General features: G+C 34.7%; 1 protein-coding gene across 1 annotated transcript in view; it reads right to left on the minus strand.

The window, feature by feature from the left end:
- Nucleotides 1-4385: 4385 nt before the first annotated feature.
- LOC121380732 (tyrosine-protein kinase BAZ1B-like) overlaps nucleotides 4386-13042 on the minus strand; it is a 43731-nt gene continuing 35074 nt past the window's right edge. The window contains exons 30-32 of the mRNA XM_041509690.1: nucleotides 11683-11760; nucleotides 9267-9410; nucleotides 4386-8185 (exon numbers count right to left, since the gene is read on the minus strand). Coding sequence (XP_041365624.1) covers nucleotides 8042-8185; nucleotides 9267-9410; nucleotides 11683-11760 — 366 coding nt within the window. The 3' untranslated portion in view covers nucleotides 4386-8041. The remainder of the gene's footprint in view (nucleotides 8186-9266; nucleotides 9411-11682; nucleotides 11761-13042) is intronic.

Raw genomic sequence — 13042 nt, forward strand, 5'->3', positions numbered from 1 at the left:
ATACATATTTTATGTAGATAAGTTTATTCCAAAAATTATAACATGCGGGTTAGAAATATCCAACCCTTTTAAAATAAGTGATGGTACTGAAATGAAAAGCCTATTATTTATTTTAAATATAGTAAATTAGGCGATAATACCCTTCTTCACCATCCTTAATGCTAGTTCTATACACATATTTATTAATTTAAGTATGAAGTTCATTAAAATTTTGTTTTACCTATACAACTAAATATCTGAATTCATTGTTACAATCACACAAAAATTAAGCTGAAAAACAATAAAAATAAAACCACAAACTTGTACAGTGTTAATATGGTTTTTAAAATTTTGTTTTACCTATACAACTGAATATCTAAGTTCATAGTTACAAATCACGCAAAAATTAAGCTGAAAAACAATAAAAATAAAACCATAAACTTGTAATATGGTTTTTAAAACATTTAATGTGAACACTGTGGTTTTTAGTTGACCACATGCGACAAATGACATTCAATAATACGATGAAGGCATCCAATAACTGCACAAACAAAAATATGGCCCCAAGTTTAAGAGCAAATTATGTTAGTTTAATGGTTAACTTTATAATTAAATTATTAATGATGCATACTTTGTATTCCCAATAATATGTAAAAAAAAATTTTTTTTTAATTTCCTACTTCTAGTTTCATATAAACCATCTTACAAAATACCTATGTTAAATGACAATGTTATTCATATACGACATAATTCTCAATTATTTTCAATACAGAGCAGGAGAAAATTGCATAAATTACATCACTGTTCAAGGGTCATATTTGGTTTTAGCCATAAACCAATTTTAAGGAGGATTTTCAATAATTTTGTATCAAACTGAAACAGTATGTTTGGAAATGAAAACATATGTCACCTCTTGATATCTTAACTTTACTATAAAGTTAACCAAACAATTCAAATCTTAGCAGGTAAATGATTGTTTTTGATTCGTTTTATTAAAAAAACAAAAACCCATCCAAGTCACAACTTTTTAAAGACAAGGTCACACAAAAGTAGACTTACTAAAGGCGGTGTCACACAGTTGAATGTTGTACACTGTAAGTTCAGTGAAGATTATTAACCCATGTAGTAGATCAAGTGGAATGTGACCCTAATGACATCTAGATCCTAATAGTGTTAAACAAATCTTTATGTACATAATGCAACAATAAAACATTCACATACAATTCTGTACACTAAAATAACTAAAGGATATAACAAACAAACAAACAAACAAAAGTTAATTCAAATGTCCTGCTGTTAAAACGTTTCACGATTTTTCGGCTAGTAGTTTTTTGCTTTACTATTAAATTAAACAAAAGTTACATTTCATTTTCTCTAACGACATCACAAGAGCACACTAATTAATTAATTGTCTGCTCGTGGTTGTCATGTATTTTATAATTCATTGACGTTTTCAGAGAAACACACACTGTATTTTCCCATATGCAGCAATAAACCTCTTATAAAGATTTTCTCACAGACTGGACAGCACAAACCATAGCTCATGACATACAAGTCGTTTGGCACTAGTAGGGACCAGGAAATAACCTAACAGATGATTTGATCTTACAACCCAAGTACTAACAAATCTAACTCCTGCCCATACATGAAGAATTAGGCTAGCTACTTCAATTAGTTTTGCTTAAATTATTAATTTCAGGCAGGATGTAGCCAAGTACTAACAAATCTAACTCCTGCCCATACATGAGGAATTAGGCTAGCTACTTCAATTAGTTTGGCTTAAATGATTAATTTCAGGCAGGACGTAGCCAAGTACTAACAAATCTAACTCCTGCCCATACATGAGGAATTAGGCTAGCTACTTCATTTAGTTTGGCTTAAATGATTAATTTCAGGCAGGACGTAGCCAAGTACTAACAAATCTAACTCCTGCCCATACATGAGGAATTAGGCTAGCTACTTCATTTAGTTTGGCTTAAATGATTAATTTCAGGCAGGACGTAGCCAAGTACTAACAAATCTAACTCCTGCCCATACATGAGGAATTAGGCTAGCTACTTCATTTAGTTTGGCTTAAATGATTAATTTCAGGCAGGACGTAGCCAAGTACTAACAAATCTAACTCCTGCCCATACATGAAGAATTAGGCTAGCTACTTCATTTAGTTTGGCTTAAATGATTAATTTCAGGCAGGACGTAGCCAAGTACTAACAAATCTAACTCCTGCCCATACATGAGGAATTAGGCTAGCTACTTCAATTAGTTTGGCTTAAATGATTAATTTCAGGCAGGACGTAGCCAAGTACTAACAAATCTAACTCCTGCCCATACATGAAGAATTAGGCTAGCTACTTCAATTAGTTTGGCTTAAATGATTAATTTCAGGCAGGACGTAGCCAAGTACTAACAAATCTAACTCCTGCCCATACATGAGGAATTAGGCTAGCTACTTCATTTAGTTTGGCTTAAATGATTAATTTCAGGCAGGACGTAGCCAAGTACTAACAAATCTAACTCCTGCCCATACATGAGGAATTAGGCTAGCTACTTCATTTAGTTTGGCTTAAATGATTAATTTCAGGCAGGACGTAGCCAAGTACTAACAAATCTAACTCCTGCCCATACATGAAGAATTAGGCTAGCTACTTCATTTAGTTTGGCTTAAATGATTAATTTCAGGCAGGACGTAGCCAAGTACTAACAAATCTAACTCCTGCCCATACATGAAGAATTAGGCTAGCTACTTCATTTAGTTTGGCTTAAATGATTAATTTCAGGCAGGACGTAGCCAAGTACTAACAAATCTAACTCCTGCCCATACATGAAGAATTAGGCTAGCTACTTCAATTAGTTTGGCTTAAATGATTAATTTCAGGCAGGATGTAGCCAAGTGGTAAAATGCTTACTTGATGGGCTGTTAGTTTGAGATCGATCCCAGTGGGCCCAATGGGCTATTTCTCATTCCAGACCGTGCACCATAACTGGTATATCAAAAGCTGTGGTATGTGCTATTCTGTCTTGTGGGATGGTGCATATAAAAGATTCCCTGCTACTAAAGGAAAAATGTAGTGGGCTTCCTCTTAAGACTATAGGTAAAAATTACCAGATGTCTGACATCCAAAAGCCGATGATTAATAAATCAATCTGCTACAGTGGTATTGTTAAACAAAACAAACGTGATTAATTCTGGAAAATCCAGTTATTTTTCGTCATTGTCCTGTTATATATCGCAAGTCACAAATCATTTTATGAGTAACATAAGGAACGTACTTTGAGAACCAACACCACATTGTTAATGTACTCAGTGAACTTATGAGGGGGCGGATCTAATACAGTTAGTAGCTACCCGAAGTGCTTGGGTAAAAGGATCAAATCCCCTAGGTGGACTCATTCTCCGATTATGTTTCCCCCCCACCCCAACCAGTACCCCATGACTGGTATATCAAAGGCCATGTTATGTGCTATCCTATAACAACTTTTGTTTTCACTAGCCGTCGGGCATGGCAATAGTAATTATTTACTAGCCCAACACTGAATATCACTAGCCATGGGAGTGGGGCTACCATAATCTAGAAGCCTCATCAGGCATGGCAATAGTAATTATTTACTAGCCCAACACTGAATATCACTAGCCATTGGGCATGGCAATAGTAATTATTTACTAGCCCAACACTGAATATCACTAGCCGTTGGGCATGGCAATAGTAATTATTTACTAGCCCAACACTGAATATCACTAGCCGTCGGGCATGGCAATAGTAATTATTTACTAGCCCAACACTGAATATCACTAGCCGTCGGGCATGGCAATAGTAATTATTTACTAGCCCAACACTGAATATCACTAGCCGTCGGGCATGGCAATAGTAATTATTTACTAGCCCAACACTGAATATCACTAGCCATGGGAGTGGGGCTACCATAATCTAGAAGCCTCATCAGGCATGGCAATAGTAATTATTTACTAGCCCAACACTGAATATCACTAGCCATTGGGCATGGCAATAGTAATTATTTACTAGCCCAACACTGAATATCACTAGCCATGGGAGTGGGGCTACCATAATCTAGAAGCCTCATCAGGCATGGCAATAGTAATTATTTACTAGCCCAACACTGAATATCACTAGCCGTTGGGCATGGCAATAGTAATTATTTACTAGCCCAACACTGAATATCACTAGCCATGGGAGTGGGGCTACCATAATCTAGAAGCCTCATCAGGCATGGCAATAGTAATTATTTACTAGCCCAACACTGAATATCACTAGCCGTTGGGCATGGCAATAGTAATTATTTACTAGCCCAACACTGAATATCACTAGCCATGGGAGTGGGGCTACCATAATCTAGAAGCCTCATCAGGCATGGCAATAGTAATTATTTACTAGCCCAACACTGAATATCACTAGCCGTTGGGCATGGCAATAGTAATTATTTACTAGCCCAACACTGAATATCACTAGCCATGGGAGTGGGGCTACCATAATCTAGAAACCCTGCTAAAGACTGTCACAATTACCAAATGTCAGATATCCAACAGAGGATGGTTAATTAGTTAATCAATGTGCTATAATGGTATGGCTGAATGAACAAACTTTAGTAACTTGAGACATCCCATCTGCTTCAATAAATAAGATGTAAATATCAGTGACCAGACAACTGCCTTCCCACATTGGACAACTTGACAATCAAATCCGCCCCTTTTTACTACCACTATAGACCTTAAGTAGCACCAAGGGCTGGCGACAGTTAAAGTTACAAATGGGAGCGACATCTTATTGCACTATCACATCAACCATGGCCAAGTTGCAGCTAAAATACAAAACGTTAGAGTTAATTTTTCATTACTTTCAGTATTTGGCTAGTAGAGCCACCTAGTTCAAATAATGTTTTCTTAAAAACCTATATTTATTAAGTTAAAGGTAAGTCCAAATGACTATCTAATCGCTATATTTATCAAGTTTTAAGTGAAATACAATCATGAGACAGGAAGTTGTTATGTTTCATTTATTTCAACAAAGAATTGTAAAAAAAATATTTTAAAAAATGTCAGTTGATTAAAGTGGGAAATATATAAATTTTAATTTGCTAAATACATCAGAATTGCGTAGCTTTAAAAAATTATACATGTTGTTACAATGTAGTTGTTTCTCAACTAATGTGGCAATGACAAGAAAATTAAAACAAATCAATTATTGTGGTCTCTGTTTTGTTATAATACCTAAATATTTGGTTGAATCAATTTGATGGCTGAAGAAATGTCATTATTTTCTAATGAACTTACAATAATTACAAATGAGTGAAGATGGAGGTATGAAATTAAGGTCTTGTCACACAAATGTCCGACACAAATGAACTTACAATAATTATAAACGAGTGAAGATGGAGGTATGAAATTAAGGTCTTGTCACACAAATGTCCGACACAAATGAACTTACAATAATTACAAACGAGTGAAGATGGAGGTATGAAATTAAGGTCTTGTCACACAAATGTCCGACACAAATGCAGAGACATTTTAGATAGAGACACTATTTACATTTGTTTTAATATTGAACCTCTAATAAAGTCAAACGACCTCTTTAGCTTGAATGTGAATATCAACATGATTCGGTTAAATACATGGATGTCAAAATGGACGTTCATCAATGTAACAAACGAATAATATTGATAAACTGTACATCTTCCAGCCAATAGAAAGTTACTTTTGACCTAAGTTAGAAAAATAGCTGTGTAATTCATAATCTCCATAAAGACAAAGAAAATTTATTCCATTTGTACAATGCCGCGACAGTCACTGAAGAATACAGACATAAAATTACATGAATGTAATCAACTATACTAAAACAATCTGCATACATTTGTAGCAATAAAGTTAGTTCTTGTTAGATTTAGTATGGGAAAAAGATAAATATTTAGTATAGGAAAAAGATAAATGGTTTTGAAAAAGAAACAAAAAATTAACATTTTTAACTAGTATTATTTTCTGTGAATAAACATTTTGAACACAAAAAGTATTTTTTGGCAATTTGAAAGTTACATGTTCAGAAACCAGTTTACCTGGCACCTATTTGGTTGATAACTATATTTTGGTATCGTCAATTTAACACAAAACTGAGAATGTGTTCAATTACAAAAATTGACAAGACACAAACAAGCTGCTACTTTAAATATTTACAGGGACATAGACTTGAATATTTGCATTCATTAGTTTAACATAATGTACAATGGAACTAATCCAAGACACTAACTCCTGTACAAAAGAGCATTAGCGAAATCCATCAGTTCATCAATGGATAAATATACGTCGGTCTGCAACAAAAGAGAAATCAAGGTAAGCTGAAGATTATCCTCCATTTATACAAGCAATTGCTTTCCTCATTTAATTGGTGATAGTTACAATTGTGCAATTCACCTATGGCACCCCTCCTTTAAGTACACATTTCCACATAGTCACATTTACTTATTTTTACAGCGCTTGTAAAATATTAAAAATTAAGGTCTCTCTCTCTATAATCATTTTATAATACTCAATAAAATTAATTTAAGTTCAGTAGATTTTTGGCAATTCTCTGCCAGTGGCATATTTCAGAAAGTTTTCATCACGGATGGCTTCTAAACATTGTTTTGGTAAAATCTGACCCATGGTGGGGTTTTTTCGTGCAGTTACCAAAATACATATTCGGCAAGGATTCGTTAAATTGTGGTTCCTAATGATACTTATCATTGCATGTGCTCTAAATCATTAAATTCAAGAATATGCCACAGTGATAAATGCATGGTATGTTCTTGCACAAAATAAACGAGTGCAATAAATAGGAAGTGAAAACAATGTATGTGAAGTTCTGTATTTATTACATAACTTCTTTTATTTTTTCCAAAAACGGTTTTTAATTTAATGTCATAACTACACTTTCTTAAATCTATTAATAAATCCTCCTTTCATGGATTTACTTAACATTAACAATCATACTTTGCGGCAGTCTTGTGTAATGTTTCAAATACGATGTGACGTCATTTGTAAATCATACATGACGTCAGTAACAAAAAGGCGCCAAAACCAGTAAAAATAAAAAGGGAATTCCCCATTTGTTCCGGTCCAGATCGCACATGTGTGTGATACAAGATAAATTTATCACACGGTTTGAAAATGTCTTTATCATCATTATATAGTAAAATTGAATAAAATTGTGTGTGGATACAATAGTTCACAATTTTGTTGAACGGGTTGATGTTTCTTAATGTATCTTGGCTAACTATCATTTACTTCAGTTTCATTTAGATCAGGTTCTTAATACCTTGCAGAAAATCATTCATAAACTGGATATAGCTTTTTAAATTTGTATGCAAATAAATACCACATTCTGGAGATATTCATAATACAAGAACATGCAAAATGTAAGGGAGGCAAGTCTAAATAAATGACTGTGGGGTATTGATTGTTAAAACAGCACACCTCGCATACACTGTAAGATTGGCAAGGTACAGACCTGGCTATGAATACCTGAGTTCACTGCGCATGACTGACTGACTGTATAAAATTAGGTTGACCTAAAAAAATATGATTGTTAAGAAACAGAACAAAACACAAAAGCGTAATGCAGACCTAAATGCTAAAAATTAATCACTTATATTTGATCTTCTTTAACAAAATATGTGAACAGATGACAGACAATGCCTCATGTTATCTCTTTAACACACACTGTTAAAATACTCATGAATTATTAACACGTCTAAACTGCACCACAGTTAGTAAGCAACATAACAGAATAGCAAAAAAAACAAAAAAAAAAAAAAAAAATAATAAAAAGAAGACAAAAAAAAAAAAAAAAAAATTATAACATTTTCGGACTACTACCTTTTCATGTTGCGTCCCAAGTGCCACAAACATATGCAGCAATTTCATTTTAATCTCCTAGTGGATCACTAAAACAACAAAAGACAATAACAATGACTGGCACGACACACTAACAATATATGTACAGTGGCATCCCACCAGTTAACGTCAATAGTATAAATATACAGGGTACAGTACGAACTCTTCTACAGCACGCCGATATCAAGTCTTCTTGCCGCGCCTCCGTCCACCGTCATCCACACTGGTGGTGTTGCGGCTGTAGGAGTAGAACGGCAGACTGTCGCCAAGCAGTCGCATAAACTCCTTCTCCATCTGTTCCATGCACTTGTACACATCGGTGTCCACCTACAAGGAAGTTAAAAAATAGAATAATAATAAAAACAATTCAGTTAATACAAAACCTATTATATTCTGAGGGAAAGAAGAGACTACAAACAGTGACTGTAAACAGTATCCCTTGTCTATGGAAGGAAGTTACAAAATAGAATAATAATAAAAACAATTCAGTTAATACAAAACCTATTATATTCTGATGGAAACAAGAGACTACAAACAGTGACTGTAAACAGTATCCCTTGTCTATGGAAGGAAGGAAATGTTTGATTTAACAACGTACTCAACACATTTTATTTACGGTTATATGGTGTCAGACATATGGTTAAGGACCACACAGATATAGAGAGAGGAAACCCGCTGCCGCCACTCCATGGGCTACTCTTTTCGATTAGCAGCAAGGGATCTTTTATATGCATCATCCCACAGACAGGATAGAACATTCAACGGCCTTTGTTATACCAGTTGTAGAGCACTGGCTGGAATGATAAATAGCCCAATGGGCTCACAGACGGGAATTGATCCTAGATCGATCGCACACCAGGCGAGCACTGTACCACTGAGCTACGTCCCGCACCTATGTTAATCAGGGGCACTGAAACACACTTAAAGACAGACTACATGCATATTTTCAAAACACCAACACACCCACTGTCGCCCATTTTACGTCACTTTGTAGTACATATTCTTGCAGTATAACAATAACTTGTGCAGTAAATACAGTGAAAACAATACATGACGTTCTGTAAGTACTCATGATGGAATCAGATTCCACAGAAGACTGCTTAGACTATGATAACAAATTGTCAAAAGGGCCATAACTAGTAGTTTCCATCCCCAACCCCTACAACACAAAAAAAAAAAAAATTAAAAAAGGAGAAAAAAAATAATAATAAAGAAAAAACCACAGAAGGAAAAGGAAGAAGTGTACTTACAGTTTAAAAATGCCATTTTTGTCTAGCTGGAGACAACTATATACAGTGATTATAAAAAAAAAAAAATTGGTAACTGTACCCCAGTTATTTTAAGCTACATATGGCCCTGGTTACAGTGTTTGTGGTTGACTACACTGACCGCGTGATGTGACACATACCTTGTTGTAGTCGCTGCAGTTCTTGAAGACGAGAGCGATGTCCTTGATGAATTCCTGGGCCGACGAGTAGCTCAGCCTCATCAGCTTCTGTCGGATCGTCTGGAAATCCATCGGGTGTTTGATCACGCTGTAGTAGTCTGGCACCTGCAGGCACAAACAAAATACTGGTCACTTACTGAAACATTTTAAAATAGTCTTAATACCTTCATATCGTAACAAACACAAATCTTGTCACTTACTGAAACATTTTAAAATAGTCTTTATACCTTCATATTGTAACACACACAATGAAATACATTTCTTTTTAATAGTCTATTAGGGTTAACAATGACAATAGCCAACGGTCAGGGGTCTAGTTCACAAAACATCGTAAGTTTACGTTTGCGACTAGCGGGCATACATTTACAAGTGTTTGACATCTATTTCACGAAGAAATTTACATTATTACAGAAGATGGAGCATTTTAAGGACTTTTAAACTATATTTTTTAAACAATAATAATAATAATAATTGTGGTTTACTTGTAGATTTACGTTTATGTGCAAAACTAGGCTTACAATGTTTTCTGAAATTGGGCCCAGGGGCTTGACCTATTGCAGTTGTTTTGCTGCTGCACAAAACATTATAGCCAGTGGTTGAGGGTGTAATTTGTGCTTTTTAAACATTATAGCCAGTGGTTGAGGGTGTACTTTGTGCTTTTTAAACATTATAGTCAGTGGTTGAGGGTGTACTTTGTGCTTTTTAAACATTATAGCCAGTGGTTGAGGGTGTACTTTGTGCTTTTTAAACATTATAGTCAGTGGTTGAGGGTGTACTTTGTGCTTTTTAAACATTATAGTCAGTGGTTGAGGGTGTACTTTGTGCTTTTTAAACATTATAGCCAGTGGTTGAGGGTGTACTTTGTGCTTTTTAAACATTATAGCCAGTGGTTGAGGGTGTACTTTGTGCTTTTTAAACATTATAGCCAGTGGTTGAGGGTGTAATTTGTGCTTTTTAAACATTATAGCCAGTGGTTGAGGGTGTAATTTGTGCTTTTTAAACATTATAGTCAGTGGTTGAGGGTGTAATTTGTGCTTTTTAAACATTATAGCCAGTGGTTGAGGGTGTAATTTGTGCTTTTTAAACATTATAGCCAGTGGTTGAGGGTGTAATTTGTGCTTTTAAAACATTATAGCCAGTGGTTGAGGGTGTACTTTGTGCTTTTTAAACATTATAGCCAGTGGTTGAGGGTGTACAGTTTGTGCTTTTTTAAACATTATAGTCAGTGGTTGAGGGTGTAGGGTGTATTTGTGCTTTTAAAACATTATAGCCAGTGGTTGAGGGTGTAATTTGTGCTTTTTAAACATTATAGCCAGTGGTTGAGGGTGTAATTTGTGCTTTTTAAACATTATAGCCAGTGGTTGAGGGTGTAATTTGTGCTTTTTAAACATTATAGCCAGTGGTTGAGGGTGTACTTTGTGCTTTTAAAACATTATAGCCAGTGGTTGAGGGTGTACTTTGTGCTTTTAAAACATTATAGCCAGTGGTTGAGGGTGTACTTTGTGCTTTTTAAACATTATAGCCAGTGGTTGAGGGTGTACTTTGTGCTTTTAAAACATTATAGCCAGTGGTTGAGGGTGTACTTTGTGCTTTTTAAACATTATAGCCAGTGGCTGAGGGTGTAATTTGTGCTTTTTAAACATTATAGCCAGTGGTTGAGGGTGTAATTTGTGTTTTTTAAACATTATAGCCAGTGGTTGAGGGTGTAATTTGTGTTTTTTAAACATTATAGCCAGTGGTTGAGGGTGTAATTTGTGCTTTTTAAACATTATAGTCAGTAGTTGAGGGTGTAATTTGTGCTTTTTAAGTTGTTTAAAATTGCAGTAGGTAGGCTAAAACTTGCCATAGATGAACATTTTGCCTATGCCAAAAGGATTTTAAAAATGCTGCTAGTGACAAATTCTTAAGTTTGAGCCTTAGTTTTTATAACCAATTTCACAACATACAATAGATACTAAAACCTTTTATCTCTATACCATTATTTAGAAGTGTGAACGACTGAAATGCCAAACTAAACACGATGCAATAGATCTAATTAGATTCTTCTGGTTCTGAAACTAGAAGTGGCATGAGAATCAAATATTGGTTAACACGTTTTATTTAACACGTACAGATTCAAATAAAAGTATGGACTAAATAGCACTTTAAAAAAAGTATGAATACAATCTGTTTATTTCAAACATCAACATCCAGCTATGATGTAGACTGTAAGCAACTGTAATATATATTAAAAACACCAGAATTCCAAAACTTTATATTTGTGGCATTAAAAGAATGTCTTGGACAGTAAGTTACACAATGCGAATGGTCAGAAGTATGAACAGTAATAAAACAATGAGTATCTCTAACAAAAGAATGAAAGCAGAACAATTCTCACATCTCGTTTGTTGACTGGGTGAACGAACGGCCAGCTCGACGCATGTTTCGTCAATCTCGCCAGAATATCTTCACAGATCTGAGAGTAGAGACGGTAATAGGTAAAGGAAGACCCATTCTATAAAATAACTCACTTTATAGTTACCAATGAGTAATGACACACTATTAAATAACTCACTTTATAGTTACCAATGAGTAATGACACACTATTAAATAACTCATTTTATAGTTACCAATGAGTAATGACACACTATTAAATAACTCACTTTATAGTTACCAATGAGTAATGACACACTATTAAATAACTCACTGTATAGTTACCAATGAGTAATGACACACTATTAAATAACTCACTGTATAGTTACCAATGAGTAATGACACACTATAAAATAACTCACTTTATAGTTACCAATGAGTAATGACACACTATTAAATAACTCACTTTATAGTTACCAATGAGTAATGACACACTATTAAATAACTCACTGTATAGTTACCAATGAGTAATGACACACTATTAAATAACTCACTTTATAGTTACCAACGAGTAATGACACACTATTAAATAACTCACTTTATAGTTACCAATGAGTAATGACACACTATTAAAGGCAAAGAATATGTAAAAACATATTTAATTACTGGTTATTAAGAAAACCCAGAAGAAGTTTGTTTTGTTAACGACACTAAAGCACATTGATTTATTAATCATCGGCTGTTGGATGTCAAACATTTGGTCATTTTGACAGTCATAGAAATGAAACCCGCTACATTTTTCCATTAGTCGCAAGGGATCTTTTATATGCACCATCCCAGACAGGATAGCACATACCACTGCCTTTGATATACCAGTCGTGGTGCACTGGCTAGAGTGACAAACAGTCCAATAGGTCCACTGATGGGGATCGATCCGAGACCAACCTCACATTAAGCAAGCATTTCCCCACTGGGCTACATCCCACTATGGAAAACCCGAAAAGAATACTAGTATTTGTTTAACAACACCTCAAAACATTTTTAAACTATGGCTAGTTGGTGTCTGAAGAGCAAGAGAACACCTACTGCCATCACATACGCTACTCGTATTGAATGACAGAAAGTGATCTTTTGTATGGATATAGACACCCCAGGATTTATCTCCAGTCTATTGGCTGACGCGATTTTAGTTGTAATTGGGAATTTTTAGGTCAATGAATTTATGCATCTGTAATATCAAAAAATATAATTAATTTACTTCATTAAAATTATTTATCAGAATAGACAATCACCAAAATAATATTAATAATTTATTACCAAATAAGCAATTTATAATCTGGAAACCCCTCCTGCTGCAGACCTGCAGTGCCTTTTCACTAGTATGT

Source organism: Gigantopelta aegis, chromosome 9, assembly GCF_016097555.1.
Source record: "Gigantopelta aegis isolate Gae_Host chromosome 9, Gae_host_genome, whole genome shotgun sequence".
Taxonomy (NCBI): domain Eukaryota; kingdom Metazoa; phylum Mollusca; class Gastropoda; order Neomphalida; family Peltospiridae; genus Gigantopelta; species Gigantopelta aegis.